Source organism: Amphiura filiformis, chromosome 5 (assembly GCF_039555335.1).
Source record: "Amphiura filiformis chromosome 5, Afil_fr2py, whole genome shotgun sequence".
In the NCBI taxonomy this organism is placed as follows: Eukaryota; Metazoa; Echinodermata; class Ophiuroidea; order Amphilepidida; family Amphiuridae; genus Amphiura; species Amphiura filiformis.
The window spans coordinates 22,426,380-22,454,345 of record NC_092632.1 but is presented as its reverse complement, the minus strand read 5'-3'; the positions used below and the strand labels follow the sequence as shown (position 1 = coordinate 22,454,345).

The 27,966-nt window shown below is 35.7% G+C and overlaps 1 protein-coding gene across 1 annotated transcript in view; it reads left to right on the top strand.

Moving 5' to 3' along the window:
* The window catches only part of LOC140152806 (ryanodine receptor 2-like), a 231,522-nt gene that overhangs the window by 74,040 nt on the left and 129,516 nt on the right, over nucleotides 1–27,966 (top strand). The window contains 24 exon segments of the mRNA XM_072175306.1: nucleotides 1,217–1,275; nucleotides 1,799–2,019; nucleotides 3,027–3,068; nucleotides 6,071–6,192; nucleotides 6,739–6,863; nucleotides 12,368–12,432; nucleotides 12,764–12,899; nucleotides 13,270–13,371; nucleotides 14,068–14,186; nucleotides 14,824–14,957; nucleotides 15,489–15,730; nucleotides 16,330–16,522; nucleotides 17,291–17,501; nucleotides 18,149–18,253; nucleotides 18,596–18,699; nucleotides 19,117–19,200; nucleotides 19,484–19,643; nucleotides 19,831–19,993; nucleotides 20,616–20,700; nucleotides 20,848–20,968; nucleotides 21,432–21,606; nucleotides 22,010–22,068; nucleotides 22,294–22,358; nucleotides 27,711–27,815. Coding sequence (XP_072031407.1) covers nucleotides 1,217–1,275; nucleotides 1,799–2,019; nucleotides 3,027–3,068; nucleotides 6,071–6,192; nucleotides 6,739–6,863; nucleotides 12,368–12,432; nucleotides 12,764–12,899; nucleotides 13,270–13,371; nucleotides 14,068–14,186; nucleotides 14,824–14,957; nucleotides 15,489–15,730; nucleotides 16,330–16,522; nucleotides 17,291–17,501; nucleotides 18,149–18,253; nucleotides 18,596–18,699; nucleotides 19,117–19,200; nucleotides 19,484–19,643; nucleotides 19,831–19,993; nucleotides 20,616–20,700; nucleotides 20,848–20,968; nucleotides 21,432–21,606; nucleotides 22,010–22,068; nucleotides 22,294–22,358; nucleotides 27,711–27,815 — 2,997 coding nt within the window.

Below are 27,966 nucleotides of genomic sequence, written 5' to 3'. Positions count from 1 at the left end.
TAGAGTAATAGGCTATTCCAGATGAAATCCATACACCCCCTATGAAAGACATGACTTTAATCTCCAACACAGGGAGTGTGAATATTAAATGGGATTCCATTTGAAATCTACACCCCCTGTGTATAAGATTTAATGTCATGTCTTCCACAGGGGGTGTATGGATTTCAACTGCAATAGCCTAATTGCCACTAAGCCAGACAAGTGCGTGTACAATATTAATGATGCTGCATATATAGGTAACACTTGTCAGTTGCAATATCAACTATTTATGCTTGCAAAGTGTGCAAACAGGACATTTAGCAACATTTAGCACAAATGTAAATGTCATATAGAGAGTGAGCACCCAGTGTACAGTTGTACTAGATATAATAATGAGGATAACAATAGCATCAATAGTGCAACATCTGTGTTTCCTAGGAATTGTAACAAAGTGTTCAGATGATCGATACGATTAAATGAATTTAGCTATCAATATTGTTAGATAGATTTAAAAATGATGATTTTGTGCACAACATTTTTCATGAATTTCAGATTTATTAAAGTTCCTAAATCGTAGATAATTTCCCATTGGTATAGTGAATGCATGATTGCATACTGTAAAACCTCGCTCTACAAGCATAATCTGGCTAAATTAATTCAGGTGTCATGCAATTTGAGCAAATAAATTACAGATACAAACATATACAAACAAGTATTATTGTAAGATCAATCTATTGTATTGGCATATTTACGCATGTATCGTATTAACTTAGCTTTCATCAAAAACATTATATATGCTTATAGACGAGGTTTTACGATAGTTGTGCAATATTTGATTCTGAACTTTTACTGAGTAGGAGGCAGCCATAGCCCAGATAGGGTAGCATCATCAACAGTTCAGTTGCAGAAAGATATTACCTGTAATAGTAAGCGACTTGAAAGGGTTAATAGCTGAATAGGTTGTGGTTTATCCAAAGTGTTGGACACTTAACTTAAGCAATATACGCTACCATGATTTCCTCACCCACCTTTTAATATAAATACATTTGTAAGTACTGGCATAGGCTGTAATGGTGAAAGTGATGTATGTCCATACATTGTAAGTTACTCAAACAACTTCCCATGACTTATTACATTACACAATCTATGGGTTTGAAAGAGATAATGGCATATATGGTGTGTCAATCCTTATACCTTTTTTTATTAATATCTGTGTGTTGTTTTATTCATTTTGCAGGTGGAATGGAAGTTTTGTCTCTTGGGGTCAACCCTGTCGAATTAAGCATGTTACATCAGGTAATTTCATCTTATATGTACCAAATACTTGATGATACTTGTAATTGTCATATACTCTTCCTCCCCTCCCGTTCACTTTGAGTATATTTGTGGATGTAATTTTCTCTCATTTTTCTCTAAATTAGATGAAAAGTGTCCATGATATTTAGCCGTTGTGAAGCTAGTAAGAATATCTTCTTTTGGTGGCTGAGAAATAAACTGGGTTATACAACCAAAATGCAATTTTGACATCTGATAAAAGTAGGCTAACATGCACAAAATGCATTTTTGTAAATCATTAAATGGCTGGAAATATTTATAAGCTAACAACTATGAAAATGGATTAAAAATAATTATATAAAGAAAAACAATGCTTGCAAATATATAGATGACATTTTATTTGACTTGTTCCCAGGTAGCACATCAGCATAATCATCAAAGGGTAGAGTAGAGTAGTAGATCAGTAGACTGAAGTGAGGCACAGGCTCAATTTTTCATAACAGTCTCTTCAATAGTCATGTTATATTTGTATAATTGTTTTCAGGCAAATACCTAGCAGTGGTGGGTGAGAATACAGATGTATGCATCATACCAAAAGAAAAAGCCAACACCAAATGCAGCATCTTCTGTTTCCGTGCATCCAAGGATGATGAGGCTCAATGGGATAACAAGACTGATCAAGGCATGGGCTCATCAGACATCAAGTATGGTGATACTACAGTCTATGTGCAACATGTGGAAACAGAACTATGGCTATCATACATGGTAAGCTTAAGCACCTTCTGTGTACATGGGAATATTCCCTTCCCTGCATACCCAAGATGGCCACTGTGGCATGAGCAGCACAGTAAAGGCAAATTTAAAAACTGTTTATGAGGAATGAAGAATGATAAAAGTTTCTGACAGGGTTGGAAATTTTCAAAAGCTTAAACTTTTGCTGGGAAAGAAAGCTATTCACAGGCTGTAGCACTAAGGTGATATTAATTTGTTTGGGTTACTCAAGTAAGGAGGGGAACCAGGGGGGAGTATGGCCTGGGGTGAACAAACTTTCCACACACCCTATATATTTGTCAAATGTATATCAGTCAAATTAACTGTTTTCACTAAATTTGTTGATGTATAGCTGAGTCCTTAACTGACAACGCACAACTCCCTGCCTCTCATCAGAGAAACTAAAAACCCATTGATTTGCTGACAACTATGCAGGTGTAAGTCTCAAACAGGGAAATGAAAACTGCTTTTGCACCTAGCTATTGATTTTCTAAGAAGTAGGAAGCTGCCTTTTCATCAGCTGGTAGACAGGGGTGTACGGGGGATGGGAGATATCAAAATCGTCCTGCTGACAAAATATGGTTTGCCAACTAGAATGATTAATTGTTGACCCCAAATGTTTTTGCTCAGGCACTCGAAAATCTATTTTGTCTTAGTATAATCTTGTCTCTGTATTTAGAGCCTTTTTGTCCTGGTGTTTCAAGTTACCCGCCCTGCCGGTACACCTTTGCTGGTAGATGAAAACTAGATTAAGGCAGAAATCACTGTCTCACAAAATAACAAATCAGAACTTGAAGGGACAGAGCTAGTCCACCCAAAACCTCCTATCTAGAATTCGCCAATCTTTACAACACAAGGAAATGTTAGTGATTTTTCTTGAATGTATATTATTTGTGTTTCACATCTTCTTACACTCAGCTAGAGTAAAGCAATTATAGCCAGCTTCTTATTTGAATATACTACTCTACTTTAATCTTCCTGTCATTCTATTTTCTTAATAGGTCAGTGACTCTGGTGTTGGTGGCAAATCAGCAGAAAGAAAGGTAACGATTCAATTACTTAATGTATTTTCCTTTATTTACACAGGCAACCTATATGTATTAAGCTTGAAACAAAATGTAGAGAGGATTTACTTAATTTCTCATAATGTAAAGAGCTATATTAGTAATTAATCATGGTAAATATTCAAACAAGTTAACCATCTACTTTTAAGTCTACATCAGTTATTTAATGTGAAAAATAAATGCAGACCCTAATGCATTCCCTAATTATTTGAAAATTTGAAACTGTATGCAAAACAATTAAATCTTCTGATATAGTGCACACAAATTCCTTCTCACCTGGTTTTGTATGAAGCATTGGAAAGTATTTGACCAGAACCAGATCCATCTATCCAATTCTTTCATTCTTCTATTCATTTATCACAATTCACATAAGGAATTTCTTGTTGCTAAAGCAAAATTATCACTCACTTATTGATACAAAACACATCAGAATATTGGTTCCTGATCCTTCCCTTTGGTTGGATAGATCGTGATCCTGGTGTAACAGTTGGCTATTCCAGTTCAAATCCATACACCCCCTATGGAAGACTTGACCTTAAATGGAGTCACCCATTTAGGTAACCCCATTTGAAATTCACACTTCCTGTGTGGAAGATTAAGATCATGTCTTTAGTAAGGGGTGTATGGACTTCAACTGGAATAGCCTATTAGCATCCAGGAGAGGATAGTGATCCTGATTTTAAAAAGTGTCCCCTTCTTCTTCACTAATATGTAGGTCTTCCTTAGATTTAATGAATACTCTTATGTGTTTAACACACTTGTATCACCCTCCTTGCAATTTTTTTTTAGTTTTTAACATAAGGCGACGAAAAAATACCCTGTTCTATGAGCCTGGCTGCCCCAGATGTTGCATTTTCAGGGTATTGTTTTAAATATATTGTTGATGTTACATGTAAAATATGCAGTTTTTTGCCAAAAGTGACAGATTTTGACTGACAAAAAATATTTATAGTTTTTGGAAATGTTTTAGGTAATTTCTGATATCTGCAAAAGAATAAATAGTCTGACAGACCATTGAAAAGGTTTTTTTGTTGTTGCCTTAGAGATAGTTAAGTACAAACTCATTGCATAGTATTTTCTGCTATGGCTGATTTCAATTGTTCATTTTCTGGATGTTCTGGATTTTTGCTGGTGAAATAGGTTTAATCTTCCACTCATTAGGAGCTATATAAATTGTAAGGGCAAGTGGGTTTTTTGCATTGCAAATTAGTGACACTCTTTTCACCTTAGCCATTTCTGGTATTCACTGAGGTAGGTTTTTATTGTTTCCATCAATTTCACTGCAATTACAATTTGTGCATGGGTATTCCTAGACTCAACCTGTGGTATTACACTAGCTTCCAGAGAAGTTTGGACCTCCCTTGTTCTTTCAACGTGTACACACTATTAATGAGCAACATAGGTGGTTTTATATTCCCTTTGCGACCCTTCATGAGCTTGGAATGCAGCTTTGATGCGTAATCAGCCAATCCGTAGGTAAACAAAGCCCGTTCTTCTCTGAAAGCAATTGTAAGTGGAACTATCTTAGCTTTGGGAAGTGTACATAGGATGGTTTGGGTTTATAGCTGTATATTTTATTTACACTATATAATGTTTCATGTATATTCTGTATTGACCTTTTCAGTAAGACATTCCACACACAAAATATGTAATAGGCCCTATCATTATTTGTATGTATCGATTCCATGCGTCTTTGTTTTAGTTTGCAACAAGAAGTTCCTTATTTATCTATCTATCTATCTATTCATCTGTATTGTATGTAATAATTGTACCCCTGTCATAAATGTCCACCATAATTTTTTCCATGAAAAAGTGATGGAAATGCAGAAAATTTCATTCCATATTATGTAAGGCTTCTAAAAACTGTCAGTACTGGACGTCACACTCGTAAAATTGCATGAACAAAACGTTGTAAATGCCAAATTGCATGGACAAAACATAATGTAAATTTGAACGTTTTGCATGAAATGCAAATGCAATTTCGTAGTGATAAATGTTCCATATTACTACCTATAATCCAACTGCGAACATTGTTTACATTGACAACCATTTTGAAAGTGGAAATGAATGATGAATTTCACCCCTAATATGGTAAGCTTTTTTGTCCAAATAATTGCGTGCCCCAGGGTGTTATTACAAACAATATGGTAATCTATTCAGTCATTCATTTGTTCATCATTTTATTCATTCATTCATTCATTCATTCATTCATTCATTCATTCATTTATTCTCTGTTGCTCTCATGCGACATGTAAAGTGGAAGTCAAAAGGACATCGACATAAGAAAGCTTATTTAAAAGTAAGTATTCAGTTCATGCATGCGATCGTCATTGGGCATTTGGGTTTTTAAAGCTGACATTGGACTTTTTTCCAGAAATGATTGGCATCCCCAGAAGTTATGGAATACCCCCCCCCCCCCACCCCCACAACAAAAACAAAAGAAATCATTTTTTTCATTCAGGAGGAATTTGTCCAAAAACGTTTTTGTCCTACAGAAGACATAGGAATGCACTTTCCAGTCGCACTGTTTTTGCAGCAGCAGTGAATTCCTGTCAGAAAAGGTCACACATTATAGAATTCTGTCAAGTTTTTCAGTAAAGTGCAGTACAAATATTCCTTCAAATTCCCAAAAAATACTTTTTCAAAATTGACCTGTCTTCTGTAGGAGCAATGTATTTTTTTTTTTTTTTCTCACACTGGGAATTCCAAATTGTTTTGATCAAATTCTCAGGGATGTAAGGGATACAGAGTTTAAAAAGAAATCAATTCTTCCCTGTACAGTGGAATATGGAAACTTGTTTCACCCAGTATTTCATGATTTTCTGTTGACACCTATTTACATCCTTGATTCTCGATTCGGAATTCCCAAATTGTTAAACATCTCTTTGCAAGGGTGCCATTAATTTCTGGAATAGCCCATTTGATAAAGTGTTAATATCAGTTTGACAATTTTGCCCTCATGTCCCATATTGTCCACACAGGTCCAGATGTCTCATGAAGGACACATGGATGATGGATTCTCATTAGCTAGAGCCAGGGTAGAGGAAGCAAGATCTGCAGGTATCATCAGGAAAAGCACATCCCTATTCCACCACTTCATCAGGTGAGTAACCAGACATTCACTGGCTGACATAATGTGTTGGGATACTTTGAATACATTAGGAAACAAACCAATAGGTTATCTGCTAGTTTCATTATAAGCTGGGGGTAGGGGGGCAGAGTGCCCCCTGACAAAAAATTAAAGAAAAAGTGCCCCTCTGACAAAAAATAAAAGAGAGGGCAAAGGAAAAGAAAAGGGGCAAGGAGCCCCTTTTCCACCAAAATTCACTCCAATCACGGGGCAAAAGAGTGTAAAATACAATAACATTTTGCACGCTACGCATGCACATTGTCCCAATTTAGCCTTTTTGGAAGCTCAAAGACATGTACAGTCTCTCTATATAAATAATATGATGCAACTGCAATTTTTTCCGTTTGTGCCCCCGAATTTTTATTTTGCCCACCCCTGACCAAGAAAGCTGAATACACCCCTGGTCCATTCGGGACCAGGTAATTGAATGGACACATTTGACTGTTAACTGATCATTTACATAAGGTAGCATATCACGCTTGTATAATGAGCAACTTGACTATGTTTCATTACTAACAGTGCCTTGGATTCATTACGTCATGAGGAAGATGACCGTCGGCTATGGGAGAATTTTGACATCAGTGATGTGTCTGATTTGCTGGAGGACCTCATTGAATACTTTGCAGAACCAGAGGAAGAAAGTGGTAAGGAGAACAAGACAAGTCTAATCTAATGTACCATATTTGTTCCATTAACCACCCAGGGCACTTACAAAGTCATTTTGGGTGGGCGCTTATGTTTTACATTGTTTAAGCTGACAATATGGAAAAAAGGCACACACTATTCGTCCATCATCGTTATCAGTGTCATATGTATCAGACCATGATATAGATTTGCATGAGCAGTTAATAAACTAATATCACAGTTTGCTTGTTGTAAAGTCACTGGGTGGGCACTTATAGGGGCATGGGCAGTTAATGGAATGAATACGGTAACTTTGAATCAAATTTTACCAAATTTGAAGCATAATATAAGTCATATTTACAATGGCTACCTTAGGTTTCATTTTAAATTTAAAAAAGACTCCAGAAACTAGTTAATATTTTTAACATGAATCAATTGGTTGGTACCCACAGAAATAGACAAGAGAGAATCTGGTCTCCCTTACTGCCTTAAATACCATGTATAATTGTGTTCTCAGCTATGGAGGAAAATACTGGGTATTCTACTCCTTACTAACAGCATGCAGCAACAAACAAAATGATTTGTGTTTTTGTTAAGGATCTAGATACCAAGTGTAGATCACACCAATTGTGATGTGATCAAGCAAATTCAGTCTGAAGTTAAACATATTAAATTTTCAGTTTCGTACAGGATTGTAAACAGCATTTGCAAAGCTACATTTTGCAGAAAACCCCATTGAATTTGGACAACCAGATCAAAAGAAATACTTCCTTCGTTTGGCTATATCTCAAAATCAATATTTCTGACTTCTGACTGATTTTGCTTGATCACATCACAAATGTAAATACCCATCATTACACTACACTACACTACACTACACTACACTACACTACACTACACTACACTACACTACACTACACTACACTACTTAACTTACAATAGCAATATGTACATATATATAAACCAATATAAAGAACCATAAGAATCATAATTAACACGGGAATCAAAAATATTCCTGATTGAAACTTATTCCAATCTTTAGAGATATTCCAAATGATGAAAAGTAATGATGATGCACCATGAATTGTTTCAAATTAAGCGTAGTCTGCGAGAATGGTGCACAAACAGACATTTTTCAGAATGTTTTATAAGTAAAATCAGATTACCATCAAATTTTCCTTTATGCTCGAATACTGATAAGGCAAATCCTAATTCTTTTATTATCTATTTCCGTGTTCGGAATATATTTCACTAGGATGCAAGGTTGGCTCATTGCTCAAATCGTCTATCTACACGTGCAGGCTTCTTGATTTCCTCTCTGAGACAACGCCAAAACAAGTTTCTCCCAAGGTTGTCTCGTGGCCATTTCAGGTAGTTTCTATTACAGAGTATTTGTCGAAGTAATAAGGTCATTTTGTTATCAGGAATATCTTGCAAGAGAACCATAATGATAACATCTTGGCCTTCTTGTATCAGTCGCATTCGTGCCATCTGCATCTGAAAGTGACACATCTCATTGTCAACAAAGTTAGGAGATAGCACAACTATGGTTTTACGACTTCGTTTGATACTGTCTGCAATTGCATTGAGCAAAAAACGACCAGGTGGAATGTCACCTCTTTCTTTCATACAAAGTTTAAATCGTTCTGGTCCTTCTTCTATATTTGGTATTAATTGTTCATCCACCCAGTCCTCATCGGCGTGATGGTAGGCTACATATGCATCATATCTTCTATAATGAATGGGACCAAGGAATCTATTTCTATGTAGCTCAATTTCGTCTGGTTGATTGTCAGGCTCATCAGCTGCTACACGTTGATAAAATCGTCGACGGAATATCAGAAAAAGTTTGTAATTGATGTGCCAGCGATAATAGAAAGCAACACCAATCATGATGAACACCAACAATAATATGACAATGCCAATGGCTAGATGCAGGTAGAAATATGATCTGCAATCTAGTTCAAAGGAGGTTATGCTCACTCCTTTTTTAGCTAGAGGTGTCTCACACTGATATACGAAAGTTGGATCCAAGAAAGTTAGCGTGTTTGAAAGTATCCATTTTTGAAATGGTTGGACTGAGCAGGTACATTCAAATGGGTTACCACCGAGATTCAGTTGTGTTAGCTTGGAATCCTGATGAAACCACAACTTTGGAACTATTGCAAGTGAATTCTGAGCTAAATTCAGTATTTGTATGAAATGAAGAGTTGGTAATCCATCAAGAATTACAATTTTGTTGCCTTCGAGATTAAGATATGTGAGATTGACCAAGAACTCACTTTCATTCTTATTTATATTTTGTATGTCATTTTGCCTCAAATCAAGAGTTCTCAAGGCTGATGTGTTCAGGAAATTGATCTCTGTGATAGTGGTCAATTTGTTTTGAGCTGCTTTCAGAGTATGCAAATGTGGCATATAAACGCATTCTTGCTGTACATCTTTCAGTTGTATACCTGAGATATCCAAGTATCCAAGATTGGGACATTCAGATCCAAAACTTTCATGTACACTACAGTGTTCGTATAATATATCGCTACATAGGATCCAGTTAGACAGGTCCAGGTATTCCAAATATGGTGATGTAACACATAAATCTGTTATCATTGCTTTTCCAATATTTTCTCTGGGCATACTCAATTTAACAAGAGAACGTATGGTGCCAAATATTTTAATATTGGGACTTTGTAGTTGTCCAAGGTCTATCTCTGTTAGGTTTCCTCTGTACAGGTCTGGAACCGGCCACCACATTTTGAGTTCATTATGAGCTAATTTTACGTGCTGCAGGGATCTCATATTTTGCAAAATGGTACTAATAAAATTAATTATTTTATTATGACTTAAATCCATATATCTCAAAATGTTCAGTTCTTTTAATGCCTGTAGGGGTATAGTTGTTAATTGATTTCCAGATAAATCAAGTGTCTGCAGTTGTAGTAAGCCATAAAATGTATCATTTGAAAGGTAACTAAACCCATGAGCCTTGAGTGTCAGTGATTCTAAAGCCGGTATCCATGAAAATGCTGGTCCATGTATCGTTTTCATGTTGTATGTTGAAAACGCACCTGTGCTGATCACTTGCAGGTCCTTGAGAGAAAAATTCCATTTTGCTAGAGATTTGAATGTTGTTTCAGTAAAAGTCTCAAATAAGTAATCATAGGTATACAAAGATAGCTGCTCCAGATTTGAGTCAAGATGTTGAAGCGCTTTAATTACAAAAGGATCTGCACTGGTCTGCAGATGAGATACCTCTTTAAATGGTCTAAACATGTTGATATGAAGATGCACATTTGGGAGCAAGAAGTGCAGTGTTAGACATTTTATCGGTAAGTTTGCAAAAGGCTGAAATATATCTATGACTGGATACGCTAGACGTGTCAGGTTGAATGTGAATTCAGAAAGTTTTGTCAAATTTGGGAAACCGATTTTATCAACTGTTACAGATAGGACATAGCCCATATGCATTACTTCAAGAGAATGTAATGGGGCTAACACTTGTGGTGCGCTGGATATAGGGAATGCAGTAGAAAGGTTAAGATGCTTCAAATTAGCTACATGATGGAAGATTCCTGCTGGCAGATGGAAGATTTCTGCTAGCAAACTCAGGTGAAAGTTTTGTGACAAATCAAGAGAGTGTAAGTTTGATAATCCTTGAAATGTGTTTGATGAAAGGCCATGTATGTTAGTACTGCTTAGATTAAGTATTCTTAGTGAGGATAGTCCATCAAAAACTCCATCTGTGATGTTTAATGAGTTTTCTATATCATCAATGATATCATTACTTAAATCTAGCTTTTGCAGCCATTTCAAGTTGAAGAATGCATTTGGACTGATACTAGTTATAATATTCCTGCTGAGATCTAGAAATTCAAGTGATGCAAAACTTGTAAAAGGTTGCCCAGTAATATTTTGCAGGAGATTGTCATGTAAATCCAACCTTGTCACAGACAACGATTTCTCAAACCATGGAATGTATGGTAGTTTCCTTCTACTGCAGTCCAATGTTGTCTTGTTGTAGACTTTACATCGCAAAGCTTCTTGTGGGTAATCATGTTGACAGGATACAGATGTGAAACATATTAGTAAACTCACCAGCAAGATTATGAGATTCATTTTGATGTGCGTTGATGACTATTTGGTAATAAGCTTGACTGCTACCAATTGACTCCTCTCCAATACTGCTGTAGATCTGTATTTGTTACCTTCACTAGAGATCGACAATTTTTTATGATAACATCCTAGCATCACAGCTTGTGAATAAATGCCAGTCCGTCATATAATAAACCCTATTTCAAATATAATCATTTATTATACATTACCTTTTATGAAGCTTTCAGTTTCAAGTAAATGCTCCACCCAAACATAATTAGTTCTGATTCTTTATCTTATGCATATAGAAACTCATAAATGTTTGATATAGATAAATATGGAGATACGGAATACAAAATTTATTGGGAAAAAGATTTTCTAATATATTTGAGACTTTCAACAAGTTTGCAGCATGTAAACAAGGTTGAATTGGATAATGAAATATGGTAAAACCTAGCCTACAAGCATATAGAATGGTTTTCATGAAAGCTAAATTAATCCAGACGCCATCCATCAAAAAACTTATAATAATATTATGTAGTATGAGCAAAATAATTACCGATATAAGCATCAACAAACAAGTGCTATTGTAAGACCAACCTATTGTATTGCCATATTTACGGCTGTCTCGTATTAACTTTTGCTTTTATCAAAAACACACTATATGCTTGTAGACAAAGTTTTACGCTAGCTCAAGATGGAAAAGCAGAAAGGGTCTTTATGTATACTTAATTTAGGATCAGAAATATAGGCCCTGATAAGTTTTTTTATTAGTATTTTTATTATGACTTGTGTGTGAGATAACAGGGAAACACAAATATTATTGGCTAAGTGTATGTACTAAACCAAGTTATCAACTTCCTCTTTCATCTGGAGAAATGGTCAAATAAAAGTTACATCAACACTCAACTTCATCATAATGATGTCACAACATAAAAATGTTTATGTGTAATTTATTTAAGTAACACAACTATTAGAGGTGGGTAGGAGGGAATTTGGTACAAAATTGGTATAGAAATTCCTCACATGCGACTCCAATACCATCTACGACAAGAATGTGTTTAACAATCAACTAAACTGTCAATGATGTGCCAACTGTGGGTCACATGACCCCAAAAGAAAGCCTGATAATAGGCAACCATACCCATCCAAATAAATGAGGTTTAGTTGTCATTTAGATGTTACTAATCTAGATTATATATAATTATTAAAAATACTTTTTAGTTTTTCATGTGAAGCTGTAGTATTTTCCTTGCAGTTTTTTTGGTTGACTACATACATTAAATGGATATTGTTACATTTTGGTGAATATTTTTCTGTCAGTTCAAGTTTGGAATCAATGCATTTGAAAAAAAAATCTCTTCTGCAGTTGACTTTTGATAGAAACATCTTTGCTTATATTTTGAGAGAAACTTTTTTTTTCTTTCTTTTTCAGCCCATGAAGAAAAACAAAAGAAGCTCAAAGCCTTGCGAAACAGGCAGGACCTGTTTCATGAAGAGGTTAGTAGAAACTGAAAATAAAATGTCTTGCACATTATTTATTCGTTTATAAAATGTTTTGTTTAAGAATATTAATTACTGTTAAAGCAAATATGAGTATTTGATATGAAACTATTGTAGAGAAGATAAATGGTTTTGATGGATTGTGTATTTATTGTTGCAACTTAATTAAATCTATTTTTCCTCTTTTCCATTGGAATTGTGATAGCTCATGTACAGTTTAAGGTTACCAAGAGAATTTCACATATTTGCTGTAACACTTGTCTAATTGAAGTCAACATCTTTATGTTATTCACCATAGTAACATCTTATAATATTATCATTCCCACAGGGTATGGTCAAGTTGGTACTGGCGACCATTGACAAACTAAGTGTATATAAAAGTGGGAGGGACTTTGCTGCAATCGCTGGGGACGAGGCTGGACAAGCTTGGGAAGATACACTCAATCATCTCTATATTCTACTTGGTAGGTATCATAGAATTTTTTTCAAATTAACTGTGAATGATCCTAGCACTTCAGAATAGGTGTAATGGTTCTCCAAAGTTGCCAAAATATTGTTATTATTTTTTGTTATCGGATCGGATATCGGCCAATATTACAACATCGATATCAGATATCGGATCGGTTGACAAATGCCTTTTTCGGTTGATCCCTACGCATTATATGCCTGTGTATTTATCGTGGAGCTGCAAGGTTTCTGATTGGTCCACCTTGACAAGGAATTATTTAAAATACTTATCGTGGAAAAGTCACAAAACTTAATTCTATGAAAATGCAGTTTTTATCCAGTGGATCCTGGCATTTAATTATTTTACTGTATTTTCCCCTTTTTCAGCTGCCATGATCAAAGATAATCACAACAATTGTGCGCTATTTGCCCAAGCTATACGACTGGACTGGCTAATACATAGATTGGAAAGCCAACAGGCCTCGGAAGGTAGGCACATGGATTAAGTTATATATATTTTGTATGGGTTAACCTTGTGGAAGTTATGAAAGAAGACAATATTCATTTAATCTGCATTGAATAATTGATGTGGTCTGCCATTTTATAAGGCCTGTCCAATGATTTATTTAAAGGTACACAATAATTTACATCTGCATCTGTGTGATATTTTAGCATATTTAATTGAGGTGGTAAGTGTGTAAATATTGTGCAGCAGGTAAACTCAACATTGGAAAACATTAAATTTACACCCAATTTTGTGAATGATTATCAGTAAAAGGTAAAAAAGTTGACATTTAGTGTAATGACATTGACAAGTCATGATAAAATTCAAATTGATCAATATACTGTAATATTTCGGTGAACAAAATTTTGTACTAATTTTTTTTAATCCAATGTCACTTGAAAATGCGCTACTATCTTGCATTGAAGCATTCACTGAAATAGTCTGTTACCAGAATGAAAAGAAATAAACATGTGTTGTATTAACAGATTACGAGTTGTTAATGTAAATTTAGACTGTATGGTTGTTTCTTGCCTTTCGGACTGGTGCTTAAATAGTCCAGGGTAGGTCCTTGTTTTGATGTGACAATTGAAGTCTGACTATTGTCAATTAAAGTTCACATAAAACTTTGAATTTATCATTATGTTGTTATCTTGATGTTTTGAACATGATTGCATTTACAGGTGTGTTGGAAGTCCTGCACTGTGTATTGGTCGGTAGTCCTGAAGCCTTGAATATCATCAAAGAACAGCATATCAAGTCAATGATATCACAGCTAGAAAAACATGGCAGAGATCCTAAGGTAAGTCATACATTTTATTTGAATTTTACACTCTTGTTCAAAATGGAGGTTGTGAAATCAAAATAAATATGTTTGGTGTGAATGTTTTATTCTGTGTATTGTTAAAGAACCATGGATAGTCACCAGTTCTGGAATTTTGATGTGTGTCCATGTACCGAAAAGTCAAGAGCCAGGGTTGAGTTAGTCTCCTTCCTTATGCAATTTTACGGTGAATAAGCCTGTTTTTCTTGCACAATGTTTTTGACATTCCTCATAATAATAATAGACACTTAGTATAGTGCATTATTAAGAAGGGCCTCAATGCACTTTACCACAAAATATACAAGCATAATAAAATTATTAAAAGAACCAACACACTTAAGAATACAGTCAGCAGGAGAGCAGATCAAGAGGAAAGACTGAAACTCAAATGTGATGATTTTGCAAAGCAAGCAAGCAAAAAGTACATGACAGTAGGAGGACTCATGACAGTATTATGTTCTGCAATTGCAGTGTGTTGCTTAAGTCTCTTCCTAAACTGTTTCTTTTTTGTCTTTATCACCACATGTGTGTTGAATGCATATAAACCTTGTGTAATAAGTACTGCCAACATGTATAAGAGATGCTTGATGATTTTCTGTATTTATGCACCCACCAGGTACTTGATGTGCTGTGTTCCTTATGTGTTGGTAATGGTGTGGCTGTTAGAGCAAACCAGAATCTCATATGTGAAAACCTGTTGCCGTCCAGAGATCTGCTGCTTCAGACAGCTGTACTTGATGATGTTATATGGTAAGATAAGAGAAATCAACTATAACCAGTATTATGCTTATATCAAATTATAACCAATTGATCAGAGATATTTGATGATGATTTTGGCATCTATACATCCAGTTGATCTTGTGACTACTATATTCACTATCAACAACCATATTTTTGTAAAATATTTAAATATGAGCAGAGGGACCGATGTGGCAACAAATATCATCAAGCATTCACTTTTGAGTATTTTGTCAACATTAACTATGTGTAAATCACATTAAATGTGACACAAACAATAGCCAAAAAATGTGATCACTTAAATAATAAAAAATTATGCAAATTTAAAATGATAAATCTGTTTGCAATTTAAAAAGAAAGAAAAAAGTATTAGTAACAGATCATCAGTTTGGCTAATATGTTACAAAGTTAATATTATCTAGCTATACCATTGAAACACGAAATGAAATCCTTGTAAGATTTGTATTTTCTTGTTTATTTTGCAAAAAAATGAGTTTCATTTAAAATTAACATAATCTTTTAATATATATCCTTTCTCCACAGTATGAGACCCAACATCTTTGTAGGTCTCAGTGAAGGTAACACAGCTGTCTACAAGAAATGGTACTATGAGGTAGCCATAGACAACATAGAAACAGTGACACCTAGCCCAATCCATTTGAGGTGTGGATGGGCTACAACCACTGGGTTCCGTCCATATCCAAGGTGTGGAGAAGGCCTTGGTAGTCAAGGTGTAGGGGATGATTTGTATTCCTATGGCTTTGATGGCATGAATTTATGGGCAGGTAAGCAACTAAGGCACCAATTTAAGGGGGCTAAGTCACATTGAGTGCAAATTGAGATAAATGGTAAAGAAGGTTTTAGTGACCATTCTCTTGGTCGGCCTGATGTCCCACAGGGGAAAAGGCCTTGAAAAACCAGTGTGCGCATGTGCAAGTCCCCTTCCTCGAGTTGGTTGCTATGTGTACGCTTGTGCAAAAGGGACAATATTCTCAGACTACATTATTTGACTATGAAACGTGCCAAGAGGGTGTAGATAACCCAGATATAGCAGTAGCTGACACACGCTCCATTTTCATGATTTAACCCCCTTTGGGGATATGGATGAATTCACAATTTTCAGAAGAACTTCATCTACCCTCCTGCAATTTCTTAAGTTTATTTATTTGAGCATTTTGTGTAAGCCCATTTGTACATGTGTAGGCCACTGGTTCAAATCTAATTGCCTTATGAGAATGATGACATATTGTTTATTGATCAATCCAAATAACACAAGGTAAATTTTTTGGAATGCATCTTATACTTACAATTAATTTGAAATATTGTACATGAAGTTAATTACATGATATTTTACCTAACACCATCTGGCATTGCTTTTCATCAGGTGGCATGTCCAAACCAGCTTTCTGGGCTGGTAGTCGACTCCTCTCCAAAGGCGACATAGTAGGTGTCTGCTTTGATCTGAGTATCCCTAGGATCCTATTCCATGTGAATGGCAACCCAGTCAAGGCTGCATTTGAAGGCTTTAATCTGGAAGGCATGTTCTTTCCTGTCATCAGTATGTCAGCAGCAGTCAGGTGAGTAAAAAGCATCAACCTTTATGCAAGTTTGCTAAATTTGATCAAGTTAAAAAGTTATATTTCTAGTTAAGTGTGATTTTTTTATTATTATTCCTGTCCATTAAAAACAATGGTTAAGATAATTTTCACCCTGAGTTACTGCATCATGCTACATTATAACTTTCTTCCTTTTGAGAGTGTGTAATTCAAAAAGAAGTATCAACTTCTGTGCAAGTTTACTGAGCGTGCAATTTGTTCACCCATATGGGTAGCTGTGAAAGTCAAAAAGTGTAATTTGTAATCCCAACTGTGATTTTTGGATTCAAAAATTGTAACTTGTAGTCCCAACTGCGATTTTGGATTCTTCCTGTCCATAGAAATGAATGATTATAGACAATTTTCACACTCAGTTACTGCAACTTATCCCACTTTCTTAGGACAAATATGCTCTTTATTTACCAAGGCTTGAGCAGTTTTGCTCCCTTGAGGGAATGTACAAATCTAAGCTTTTTGTATGTAATTTGCACTGTGAACCATTGAATTGAGTGGCACATTAGAAAGTGTTCTGGTATAAAATAAACATTTCTTTTGAAAGTATATATATATCATTGCTAGGCAATAGATTCTTTAAAAAAAATAAAGATAAGAGAAAAAAAATCCTCTCTCGGAAATAGAACAAAATAAAAAAGAGTCACATAGTCCTCTTGAAGTTATTCTACTCATTTGTAAGTTAAAAATTAAGATCACTTAACATCTTTGTATCTTTCTCTCTCACATAATTAATAGCTGCCGGTTCGTTCTTGGCGGTAAACAGGGACGCTTCAAGTTCACTGCCCCTAAAGGATTCGCACCTGTGTATGAGTCTCTGATGCCAAAGGATGAGCTGAGGATAGAACCAGTGTTTGCATTTGGCAACCTTGAGGAAGGAATAGTATCTGGTCCCATGTCATCTAGGGATCATGCTAATTACCTGCCTGCTCCTGTAGATACTAGTAATGTAAGTATCACCCAAATTGCATTATACTGACAACAATTACTATCTGTTCCAATTCCAGTGATATTTCCTGTCTATTGGGTAGGATTAGACCAGGATTTATTGGAGGGGCATGACAACCAGCACTACAGCCCTGTTAATGTTATATTGATTTTTTTTAAAAAGTAAAATGCAAAAACCTATTACAATACATCCAACCGTCCAGGGGAATAAATGAGATGTCAATGGAGCTGGAACAGATAATAGTAGATAAGGTTTAGATATTTTTTCAAAAGATTTATTTTGTATGTAAAGCATAATAACTTGTGTAAAGTTAGGCAGAAATATTAAAAAACAAAACCTAGTTCACATCAGATATTCCAGCAATCAAATTCCCCATGGTCCATGATTGGCTAGCATAGCATAACTAGGACGATGCCTTCTTTAGTTAGCTATGCTAACCAACCACAGGGAGTTTGTTGTTTGATTGATGACAGAGTGGTAAGATGCAAACTAGTTTTTTTCCTTCTTCAATTATAGGTAGAGAATATAGGTCTTGATTGTTCACTGGGAATGATTCAACCAGGAAAATGGGGTGTACATACGCTGTTCTTGCACTAACATGATGATATGCTATCATGATTTACTTATTTGTGTATTTTGTAATGTAGGTGGTGCTACCTGGTTACATAGAGATGTTGAGAGACAAGCTGGCTGAGAATATACATGAGCTATGGTGTATGAACAAGATTGAAATGGGATGGACGTGGGGACCTGTAAGTACATTCATTATGTTCTTTATGACATTTTACTAGAATTTTGTCAAATACTAATCCAATTATAGTAATTTGATGAGAACTTGCGATGGATTACCCAATTGATGACCTGATTATTTGTAGTGACAGGCCACTATGTAAGGTAGAAAACAGAAAGAAAATTTGGACTTACTCACCTCTAATCTAGCTCAAGCTGTAAAGTATCATACTCTGGTTCTTCTGTGTGTTTGTGTTAAATGTACCAGGGGTGCATAAAAATGGTTTTAAAACATTCTGCCGTCGTGAAAGTTCAAAATAGTATGTTATAAATCAAAAACATCTATGTATGTTTATTCCTGGCAGATACGAGATGACAACAAGAAGATGCATCCATGTCTGACTTTCTTCAACAGTATGTCAGAAGAAGAGAAGAATTTTGACATCACTATGGCCTATGAAACACTCAGGTATGCTAGCATACTAATGCAAGGATTACAAGTCTTCCCCTTCCTCTCTACAAATGACCATTATGTTCAAAAATGTGAAAATCACACAATCTGAAATATACACCTTGAAAGAATTTACTTTCTAGTTAATAAATGTCAGTGGTGTGATGAGTTTTCATTATTAATTAATCTTAGGTTGATGCTTCTAAACATGGTGGGGGCTTACATCAAATTATTTTATGAAATTATCATTAAATCAAATCAAATTAAATCAAATTCTTTGTTAGTATCTGTCTCTGTTTGTATCTCTGTCTGTATCTTTCATTCTCAGGTTATATTTCTTCTTTCTATACAATAGATCTTTGTAATGTTTGATCATATATACATTGAAAGATAATATATCACAAGCCTTTTGTGTCTTTCATGTTTCATATACAGGACATTGATTGCTCTTGGATATCACATCAGCATTGATGAGGAAGCTTCAAAGGCTACCCTCAAGAGACTTCGTCTTCCAATGAAGTAAGTAACGGGAAAATATTCTATTACCAAATTGATAATTCATTGTGCAATCAAATAAGATTTTGTATGTATAAAAACACAAAGTGTACGGGCCAGTAGTATGTTTGACATTTTACATGCATTTTGCTGCTGGTTTATGTCAAATGTTTTCTGCATTCTACTGAACTGTAGCATGCATGCATACATTTTACATGCACCTGTTGAAAAGTACACCTTTGTCATAGTTTGTATGGTAAAATTTACAGTTTACAAACATGTGTTATGTATCTGTGTCTTCATACAGCTATGTAATGTCCAATGGCTACAAACCAGCTCCATATAACCTATCAACTGTGACCCTTAACCCCAAGATGGAGAGACTTGTAGAACAACTGGCTGAAAATGCACACAGTGTGTGGGCTAAAGATAGGATCAAACAAGGATGGACATATGGCCTGTCAGAGGTAGGTTTCGATTGAAAACAAAATCTGGAGAGCAGGATGAGCTGTCTTCATGAGCTGAAGAATCAAATATCTTTGTTTTGTGATTTGTAGTCTTTGTTTCCTTTCAATAATATGCTTTTCATTTTACCTTGCAATATACTATCAGTATATCACTTCAAATGATATGTTTTCATACATTCCTATTCAGGATGGGACAACAAAGCGAAATCCTCAGTTGGTTCCCTACTCACAGTTGGAAGACACTTCCAAGAAACTGAATCGTGATACTGCCAGTGAAACAATCAGAACTATTCTAGGATTTGGGTATTCCTTAGAAGCACCACCAGAAGCACAGGATGGTGCTTACAGAGGTAGGTTTATCAGTCGTAACCCAATCTTTTCCCACCTGTTGATATACACACATATTGGGTGAAACAATCGGAACCATTCTAGGATTTGGGTATTGCTTAGAGAGCACAGGATTGTACATACAGAGGTAGGTTGACATCCAAAGAGGTTAGATAAAGAAAGTCCAGGGACTCTATACAGCCTCATGTGTAATGTTATTTGAAACCCGCTGTATTGGATTGTCATGCTGGGGACAAAAACAGTACTAGCACTTTTCTCTGGAAAGGCCCAAAATCTCATGATTATTCAATCGGCCAATCATATTTCCACACTTGCATGCTCGGCATGCAAATATTATGAAAAAAGTTATGACAGGACTTTTGGGTGAATGGTAAAGGTTGAAAGGAAAGGTTAGACGACAGGTGTATGCTATGTAAAGCTCCTGTGTCATGATTGCAAAGTTGTGTGTTCAAAGATTGTAAGTGCATAGTGATAATAAGTGCTGAATAGAACTGTCCCCATTGCCATAGAGCTAGAGTTGGTTTCAATATTGTTTTTTCCATTTACTATCTTGTAACATTCCATCTAAATATGAAAATACAGAAATGTATACTTATATTTTTGTTCTAATTTTGATGCAATCAGGTCTTGCCAGAGAACTGTCTGAAACAAAGCAACACACCAGAACTTTCAGAGCTGAGAAGTCCTATGCTGTAACCGAAGGCAAATGGTAGGTTGAGCAAATGTTACTTCAAGCGATATGGTCAATTTCAACCACAAAACAATACATCAAATTTTATGAAACTAGCATTATTTGTGTGTGCATTTATGTCAAAGTAAGGCTAAAAAATGAATATGAATTTGTTTTTCATAACAGGTACTTTGAAGTGGAAGTGTTTACGGCTGGGTCCATCAGAGTTGGCTGGTCTAGACCATACATTGAAGCTTCAATGGAGCTGGGCACTGATGGCAAGGCTTATCTCTTTGATGGATTCTTGGTAAGATTATGAACAGATAGTTGATGAAATTCACATGAGTTCCTTGTTGCAGATAAACATACTTGAAACGTTTGTGAAGTGGTCTTGATTGCATGATTTGAGACTCAACTAGTTAACAAGCAGTGACACCATCGGTACATTGGGTGAAAAACCTAAGGGTCCTATGTACTTCCTGAAATCAACTGGGGATATACCAAACCACTGCAACACCACAAAATGCAAAATACATATCAAGTACCGCACCCATTTGGAAATCCACTTCAACCTGTATAAAACGACACAGCTTTCTGATTTATTTTTGTAAGAAGTATTATACAAGTATGTAGCAGTTTCTTAGGCTGAGCCACCGTTTAGTGACTTTTGTAATAATTACAAATGATCAATAAACTGCACTTTCTCAATGCTATTTACTGAGTAATAGCGCTTTTTTCACTAATCTTGAAAGAATTGTCTTCTATTATAGGCTCGCAAGTGGCACCATGGAGCAGAGAATTTTGGACGTACCTGGAGTCATAATGATGTTGTTGGCTGCATGTTGAATCTTGCTGATAGAACTGTGAGCTTTACACTCAATGGTGAATTCTTGACTGATGCACTGGGATCGGAAACAGCATTCAGGGATATTGACATTGGAGACGGTAAGCCTTAATTTGGAACTACTCAGAAAATAAATCATTCCAAGTGGTATGTAGGGAATCTCTGTCATGTTTCATTTGTGAGTTAAGGTTACTTGGTACAATAATAAAATGACATGATCACAAAATATTTTTTTCTCTAGTTGAGTAAGAAAAAACTTGAACCTGGTTCCTTTTGGACTGGAACAGCAGCTGTTCTGAACATCCATAGGTCACAGGTTACAATTCTGATCAAAGTTAATTTGTATTTCCTTGGCCACGATCATGTTTGATGTCTGAGATATACAATTCAACTTTACATACTTATTCAAGTTCAACCATAAGCTACCATGATATTGAGTAGGGTAGATAAAAAGGTATGTTGTCATAGGATTTCTTAGTTTTATATGTTTGTTTTATTGTTTAGGTTTTGTGCCTGCCATCACATTAGCAAGTGGGGAGGAGGGACAACTGTGTTTTGGTCAGGTAAGGCTTACACATTGAGACATGTTTCTTGTTAAACTGATGTGACTGATAATAAAAAATGTAAGGCTTATGCAAAGAAAAAGATAAAAACCTTGAAATGATTTTTTGTCCATAATACAGTAAAATTTTGGGCTAATCCAAAAGGTGTGTTTTGAAATCGAAATGAATAAGGATACAAAGCTTTTCACCTTCTAATATGTTTATTTATTAATCATTTGTTTGTAGGATTTAAGCCAACTCAAGTACTTCACCGTCTGTGGACTTCAAGAAGGTTATGAGCCATTCTGTGTGTAAGTTTATACCCAGATAATATATCCATGGTTTCCACTAATATCCTAATATTACCAGTGGCGGGCGCCATCGGGGGCATGGGGGGGCAAATCCCCCAGTCAGAACTCTTGCCCCCCCTGTTGCAAAAAAAAAAAAAAACCCAAAATTACGAAAATTTCCACTTTTTACGGTAATTTTGCGCAAACTTTGTTGATTTTGCCCCCCTGAAATTCACTTTGCCCCCTAATGCCCCTCCGAAAAAAAAAAAATTCCTGGCGCCGCCACTGAATATTACTACATTGGACAATAATTCCTGTATGGTCTTTGTATCAATACATGCATTCACATAATTACTCAAAATAAGTAGCTTTAGCTATGAGTCCAAGAATGTGAGAAAGAACTGGACTTTTGTATGTTTTTGGTTGCTAGTTTCAGCCATATTGAATTGTTACTCTGGGAACCAATAATTGTTAACATGCTCTGTAATTGACTGAGACAGGTGTTCAATTTACTGTGGCATAACAGCATCAACTTTGATATTACACATTGAAAAGTCTTGATGAAAACTAAAATCTAACACAACTGCAACATCAAAAGAACCATATTGATTCTCCCATGGGGCACTCTATTTTTTTGTGTGTAGGTATGTGCCACACAGATTCTGGAAGGCATGGTATTAAGAACAGGTTTATTTTAATATAAAAAAACAGGCTCCTCAGAGCTGAAATTTGGCCAAATTCAGTGAAAAAAGAGCCTAGAAATGTTTGAAAAGTGCAAATCGGAGAGCATCCGAACTGTAGTTATCTGAAAACAGGTGTCTTACGAGCCTGAAAAGGGAGTTGTTGCTGCGGCACATATCCATACCTACCAACAATGGCAATGCCCCTTGACCAGGGTACGGCACATACCTATACCTACCAACAATGGCAATGCCCCCTCGTCCTGGGTTATTCTACATGATGACACATAATGTATATAATGTAGATTTTATGTAGCTTTTATTTCTGTTATGACTCTGCACTCCTTTTAAAATCAAGAAAACAGCTGTACAGTAAACAATTGAATGCCCCCTTGATCCCATTTTCTACCATTTTTACATGCCTTCCGATATCAGACGGAATTTGTTCGTTTCTCGGTATGTGCTGCCTGTTGGATGCACACAACCAAATGTTTTAGCTTTCATTGTCTGTCAATCAATATAATTATCAGTTTGTTTTCTTTAAATTGCATGTAACACTTAGTTAGAAATAATCCAAAGAGATTAAAGCCAAAGAGTGACGACTCCAAATTGTCCTGTGTGTAATGCTGTGGTGAATTATAGTGCAAATAGTGGATCTCACTCCAGCATTTTTCAGGAAGAGCCCCAAATCAAACAATAATTTTCATCTTTAAGCTTGCGCGTTATGAATATTAGTGCATTCAGTGCATAGCATGCATTTTTGGCTTGATACATTACACAAACATGCAAACAACAATAATCTGAATCAAAGTTTGCTGGGCGTATAATAAAATTATCCAGGAGGTGCACTATTTGCCCTCCATGAGGGGCACGCAAACATGGCCAAGTCAGGACTCTTTGGTTTTACCTCATTAAAATAATCAAAAACTCTCCACCATGACTTATAAATGCTTGCACCAGCTAAAGTTTGTTTGTATGTACTTGTCTGTTTCCTTTGATTGGAAGTTAGACTGGAATGTTTAGAATTTTCCAGATGTTTCTTGTCACCCTGTATTTGGTTCAAAAATAGTGATAGAATCATGATGGATTTGAATAGTTTGCCATTCATTTCATGGTTTGAAAAAAGTAAAGCATGGGGAAGGAAGCTTACTATCCACTCTGGAATGATACAAAACTGTATAAATTTATATCTATTATAAGACAATAATTTGCAAAATTTGCAAAATACAGTATTAGGTTTTAGTCCATAGTCATACTAGGCTTTGTCTACGGACTAGGTGTAGAGATGGTCACGGATGACAACTTATCCAAGAGTAAATTCAAGCAAAATCTGAATTTGCATTTATATTTGCTGACTTGCGACTTTCTGTTTTTGAGAGTAGTGAGCTGATTATCTTACAGTTGCAAGATTTTTTTCTGTCACAATTTGTAATATGCCATTTGATTGAATGTTACATTATATGAATGATAATGAGATTTGTTGATGAACATTATTTTGCTTGACTGCCTGATCATTGGCATTTAAAACCATTCTATATAAAAAGCAATATGGAAAGGCATGAATATGGTTGGATTTATGATGAAGTTCAGAAGGAAATTTAATAGAAGTCATTGTATGCCCTTTGTTTTGTCTACACAGTCAGACACTTCTGACAACACTCAAGGTACTCAGTACGTTTCACATACATTTTGACATGCTCACTATTTCAGTATTCAACACTGTACTGCTTTGCTAGCTCCTTCGCCAAATGTTTCTTTTGTCCTGAATTGTTTTGCATATACCATGTTTACTGTCTCTCAGAACATGGTAAATAATAATTGTCTCCTTGAAATAAAGTGTCCCAGATGTACACTTTGATAAATCTGGATATTCCAGAGTATACCATGGCACCCCGCAGGTACCCTCTGGGTACTCTGGTGGAACCTCATGAGTACTGCACAGGTTACTCATTGTTAGTTATTTGTTTAGAGGCTTCTGTCTGTGTATTGTCTCTTAGCTACACGCTGGTAAGTACTGACTGCATATGCACGATGTGTAGACTTTAGTTTAAACATGTGGCTTGATTTACACCATCCCTGTCCTCCTCATTTAGCAAATTACATAATGGTTTGTAAAACATGCAATAGATGATAATTGTATCACTTCATATTAGAGGGTGTATAGATGATAACCGTATCACTGCATAGACTGTATAGTATAGATATATCAAATACATAATAAAGTTTGTATGGCGAGTATGGTGGCAGAATGGGTAAATGTTGTGACTCATCATGAGGTAGCTTGTGGTCATGGGTTCGAATCCCTGCAGCGCCAACATATTGTGCACTTAGGCAAGGCACTTCACCTCACATGCCTCACCCCACCCAGGTGTAATGAGGAACTGCTAGGGGATAATTACAATGTTTAGTGCTAATAGAGCTGTGCTATCATCACATCCTTATTGAAGCCAAGTGGTTCTGATGTTTCTTGATGACAGCAGAATAAATGGTTGTGAAGTGTGCTGGTACTATGGTGAAGTGCACATTTAATCACAAACATTTATTGATTGATTGATTCTTTCGTTCAATGGTCAATTAGGTACCAGAGCCAAATTTGTTTGATCTTTGGATCGACCATCGATACCAAGTCGATGCTTGCTATGAACTATCCACGAATTCATCAGAATTAATGAAAAATTTGTATTGGTCAATATCATTATGTGCCACAGAATTAGAGAAGGAGAAGCGGGACTCGACTGCCATCTTGATACAGGCGTGGATAAAAATTTAGGGGTATTCGGTTTCTCTCGGAATGCGCTCGAGGCAGTCATTGTCATGCAAGAGCAACATGGATCATTTGAGAGATGCACTTGATGCGACCTGCAGGCGATACCAAGACGCTAAAGATGAGATGCAGAATTGTTTGCGTTCGTCTCTGCGCAACGATGACAAGGACCCGAATACCCCTAATTTTCTCCCCATAGCTGACGGCGCACTTGTATGTGGCGGTATAGGGATCTCCTTCTCTAATTCTGTGTTATGTGCAAAGATTCATATTTAATAATGGTCAATTAATTGATTTCATACATAGTAAGGTTCAACCAAGCATCAATGGTCGATTGGAAGATCAAACTAATTTGGTTCTATTGCCGTAATATGAATTGTCATTAAGAATCAACCAAAAAAATATTGCCCTTATGCCTTTTGGAATGTTATAGCCAATTTATGCCTCACAATTTTTTTCTCAAAATGACGTGTTCCCAGGTAATGATTCACTTAGTGCAAAAAATATGAAAGCACTTACAATGAACTTGCAGTCAGCCGATAGAAACTGCTTTTAGCCAGTAAATAGTGATGATACAGATACTACTCCAAGTCAGGTTAAAATTATTCTTGTTTTGTTTGATCATTCTTTCTACATTGTATTAACATTTTGAGAAACTATGACTGCAAAGAAAGAATTATTTTCTCCAAGCTTGTTAAAAAATGTATCCAACTATATAATATTATGCTGCATTCAATGATGTGCCCACTAGTAAGAGTCAGTTAATGGGCTATTCTAGTTGCAATCCATATGCCCCCTATGAAATACATGACCTTAATTATGGGGTTACCTGAATGAGTGACTCCATTTGAAATCTACACCCCTTGTGTGGAAGATTAAGTTCATGTCTTCCATAGAGGGTGTATGGATTTCAACTGGAATACCCCAGTGCTCACAATTTATTAAATTTACCTCACCTTTTTTGGAGTATCTTGTTTATAAAAATGAGAGTCAATGTGATCTGCTCAGTCCAATGTTGACCAAATCAATTGGATAAACAAAAAAAGATACGATAACAGTATTAACAAATACAAACATTTTTATTTACTGCATATTACTTATGCAGAGTGGAACTTCTGTGCAACATTTTAAAGTGTTTCTTAAACTACTTTAATATCACAACTGTTTTCATGGGTCATCAGTACAAATTGGCAGTTTATTTTGCCAGACTGCCAAAACAGTTGTTTTATGAATGTGAATTCAAGTGGTTGCAGACATATTTGACATTAGCCCGAGTGAATTAGAATGGGTCGTATATTTGTGAAACACTAAGCCGTTGGGCTATTTCAGTTGAAATCCATGCACCCATTCAGGTAACACCATTTGAAATTCTCACCCCCTGTGTGGAAGATTGAGGACATGACATCCATAAGGGGCGGGGGTATGGATTTCAACTGGAATAGCTTATTAGTAAGGCCAAAAAAGGTTTGTCTCAGATGAAAATGGAAATATAGCAAAGCGGTATGCAATTTTTAAAAATTTTAATTTTTACTAATCAGGTTTTAAGATATGCATAAATTCTTACGTTTTTGGTTTGATTTGACTTTTTTCTGGTTGGCCCAATTTTTTTACTTTTTCCCTACCAACCAATGTTCTTAGAACATGGACAAAAAACCTTATGTGTTAATATTCAAATTTTAAAAGCTGCACATGCAGTTGTCTGAGACAAAACTTTTTTTTTTTTGCTTTATCAGCATTGAACAAATCACACGCTTACACTAATCATACTTATTGCAATGCTGTGAGCACTCACTTAAGTAAAGTTAAGTGCAGTACAATATATCAGAGGCATTATTCTGCAAATGTACTTGATTTATTTATGATTTAAATTGATGAAATTTGGTAGCCGATGAGTTTGATGTTATTTGTTTATATTGTTGGTTTCTATAGCAACATGAAGAAAGCCATGCCAATGTGGTACAGCAAGAGTCAGCCTGTGTTTACGTCAGTTAATGATGATCATGAGAGAATTGAAGTTGAAAGAATACCGGCAGGGTGAGTCAACTTATACTCTTTATCCAAATACTTTGGCACTTCCAGTAAGAATTTCATTTGAATAAAGGCAGCATCATCATTTTATTTCATTCAAATCAAACAAATGATAAAAAGACACCAAATATGAATGAGGAGGCCAAGAGGCCTGAAG